Source organism: Culex pipiens, chromosome 3 (assembly GCF_016801865.2).
Source record: "Culex pipiens pallens isolate TS chromosome 3, TS_CPP_V2, whole genome shotgun sequence".
NCBI lineage: Eukaryota > Metazoa > Arthropoda > Insecta > Diptera > Culicidae > Culex > Culex pipiens.
Window position 1 is genome coordinate 167810861 of NC_068939.1, and position 3188 is coordinate 167814048.

At 37.2% G+C, this 3188-nt stretch overlaps 1 protein-coding gene across 1 annotated transcript; it reads right to left on the reverse strand.

Annotated features, from left to right (window-relative positions):
* Positions 1-253: 253 nt before the first annotated feature.
* On the reverse strand, positions 254-1190 carry LOC120429143 (uncharacterized). The gene has a single exon (XM_039594340.2). It carries the CDS (start codon positions 809-811, stop codon positions 254-256), a length of 558 nt encoding a protein of 185 aa, XP_039450274.2. The 5' UTR covers positions 812-1190.
* Between the last annotated feature and the right edge of the window lie 1998 nt (positions 1191-3188).

Sequence of the window (3188 nt, forward strand, 5' to 3'; positions counted from 1 at the left end):
CCAGCCTCGTTGATCCAGCTGGTCACCAACCCCAATCTTCCGTAGTACGTAAAGTGATTCGCCACCGCGTAATACCTCCAACTCCAGTCGAGCATTTCTTCGAGCAGGTAGAATTTGCGCCGAGCTGCCCGGTATCCAAACTCTTCAATTTCCTGACTAATCAGCTGTTTGAGCAGAGTTTCCCCCAGGCTGCAAACGACCATGTAACCGTACTCGCGGTCCATCCGATCGTACCGGAAGTTCTCCACCTCAATCATCCTCCGCAACATGCAACAGCGGCCATCTGCTGCTTGGTACCAACTGGAACCTTGAACTGCAGTTCACTTTTGAGAACTTCATTTACCGATCGCATATCGGGAGTGTACCTCGTTACGGTCATGTAGCGGATCACCTTGATCAGGTAGGCTTCCGATAGGATGAACAGCAGCACCGTACAAGCGAAGCAGTAGAACCGCTTCCAGCGGGGATGTCGGTGATCTGGGGTTGGATCACCAAACAGCAGGATCATCACCAAATTGTTTGGGAATGTATTCGGACAGAACCGGACCAGCAGCAGATCGAGGCACAACACGGCTAGGATCAGCAGCCAGATGTTGAGCTGAAAGGGATGCACCAAGTGGTACACCACGTTCCTGCTCAAGCTCTTCGGTAGCACCAAACACAGTCCGATCTTGTCGAACACGTACATTTGCTCGGCGAACGCGTTGGCAAAGATCGCTCGAGAGATGATCATATCGATGCTTTTGCTAGCCAGATCGCGTTCAACTCTGGCACGATAACTTGAGTACGTAATTTGTTGGTTGGAGGCCATCACGAATCGGTACCGAATCCGGGCACTTCCGAACACCGCCCTGCAGACTTCAATGTCCAGGCCTGTTAGTTCACCTTTGGCCAGCGTTGCGTACGGAGGTCGAGTCCCGATGGTTTGGATGCGAACCTCGTAGTGACTCCAGTCGTGGCGGTCGTCCAGAACATCCGTTAAAGAGGAGTTTGCTGGAAATGTCAGGCGACGTTTATCCACTGGAGTAAGACGATGATACTGGGGAGAACTTGCGGAAATGTCAATCAAAATAATGTTACTGGAAATCGTTGTTTTGAAGGCAAATTCGTGATCTTTTGTAACAGGAGAGTTCACTACAGCAACGAGATATTGCGTCGATAAATTTGCCAGTATCTTAAGCGGTCGAGGTCGTTTCCCGAAAGATTCCAAAGATTTCTTCAAGTGCAGCGCATTTGTTCCATCAAGAAGGAACATAACCTTCCTCTTGACGTTGAGGTTGATTGATTCTTCGTACTTTGGAACAAGGTTTCTCCGTATTTCGTCGAAAATTAGTTCAACCACTGCATCGGAAGTGGGATCGATGACGATGTCCAACGTTCCCTGAGTAACCTGCTGGATGTGTTCGATGATTTTCAGTAACCATCCTGATTTTCCAACTTGCAATTTCTCAAAAGTGACAATTTGACACGAGTGATAGCACAGAAAGCTCAAAGTGAAGAGCACTGAAAACTTCATTGCTATCGACTTATTGAACCAGGAATGAATTACAAATCATGAATCAAAACGGTTTTGTGAACATCAGGATTAATTAGTTTTAGGTAGTTCCATTGAAAACCACTCTCGGTAATAAATTATAATCAATTTCATAATGAAAGTTAAAAGTTTCCATATCACCAAATTACATCTTAATTTCTTGCTCAGAAATCAATCAGGCCTGATTTCTAATAATGTCCATGCCATGCCTCGGTTTGGCACCGCATATGAGGGATGCAAAACCGAAGCGTGCATAACTGAAGCACAGAGCTCATATGATTTTGGATATATGGAAGACATTGGCTAAAATGTAATGAATAAAATCAAACATTTCGAATGTAATGAATTTTGAAACTTTGAAATTTTGAGTATTTTTTAAGAAAATACGTATTTTTTGAAAATTTAGATTGTTGAAAAAAAATTCGAAATTTATTAAAATATCTCGATCATTTGATGTTTTTTTTTTCAAAAATAGTTTTGTGAAAAATTTTGAGTTCTTTCCAAAAATTGTGTTACAGCTTTCAAAATGTATGAAAAATTCCCGATCGTTTGATACCCATAATGAAATAAACTAAAATTTTAAGTGTTTTTTTCAAAAATGTGTAGTTTCGTGAAAATTTTGAGTATTTTCAAAAAAATTATACTATAATCGAAATATGTAAAAAAATCCCAATCATTGCATACCAATGATGAAAAAACCATATTGTGAAAAACTGAAATTTTGAGCATTTTTTCGAAAATACGCAGTTTTGTAAAAGAAATTGAGAATTTTCACAAAATTGTGTTACTGCTTTCAAAATGTATGAAAAAATTCCGATCGTTTGATATCCGTAATGTAATAAACTAAAATTTTGAGTGTTTTTTTTTCAAAAATGTGTAGTTTCGTGAAAATTTTGAGTATTTAAAAAAATATATTCGATGTATATCCCAATCATTTCATACCCATGATGAAAAAAACCCATATTGTAAAAAACTGAAATTTTGAGCATTTTATTTAAAATACGCGTTTTGTAAAAATTGAGCATTTTCACAAAATTGTGTAACAGCTTTCAAAATGTATGAAAAAATCCCGATCGTTTGATATCCATATTGTAATAAACTAAAATTTTGAGTGATTTTTTTTCGAAAATGTGTAGTTTCGTGAAAATTTTGAGTATTTAAAAAAATATACATTCGAAATATATCCCAATCATTTCATACCCATGGTGAAAAAAACCCATATGGTGAAAAACGGAAATTTTTAGCATTTTATCTAAAATGTGCGTTTTGTAAAAAAATTGAGTATTTTCCCGATCCCGATCGTTTGATATCCATACTGTAATAAACTAAAATTTTGAGTATTTTTTTTCGAAAATGTGTAATTTCGTAAACATTTTGAGTATTTTCAAAAAAATTATACTATATTCGAAATATATAAAAAAAATCCCAATCATTTCATACCCATGATGAAGAAAACCCATATTGTGAAAAACTGAAATTTTGAGCATTTTATCTCAAATACGCGTTTTGCAGAAGAAATTGAGTATTTTCACAAGATTGTGTTACAGCTTTCAAAATGTATGCAAAAATCACGATCGCTTGATATCCATATTGCAATAAACTAAAATTTTGTGTGTTTTTTTCGAAAATGTGTAGTTTCGTGAAAATTTTGAGT

Excerpts from the sequence above, each read along its gene's own strand:
- LOC120429143 (XM_039594340.2), bottom strand. The coding sequence starts at position 811 with ATGGCCTCCAACCAACAAATTACGTACTCAAGTTATCGTGCCAGAGTT.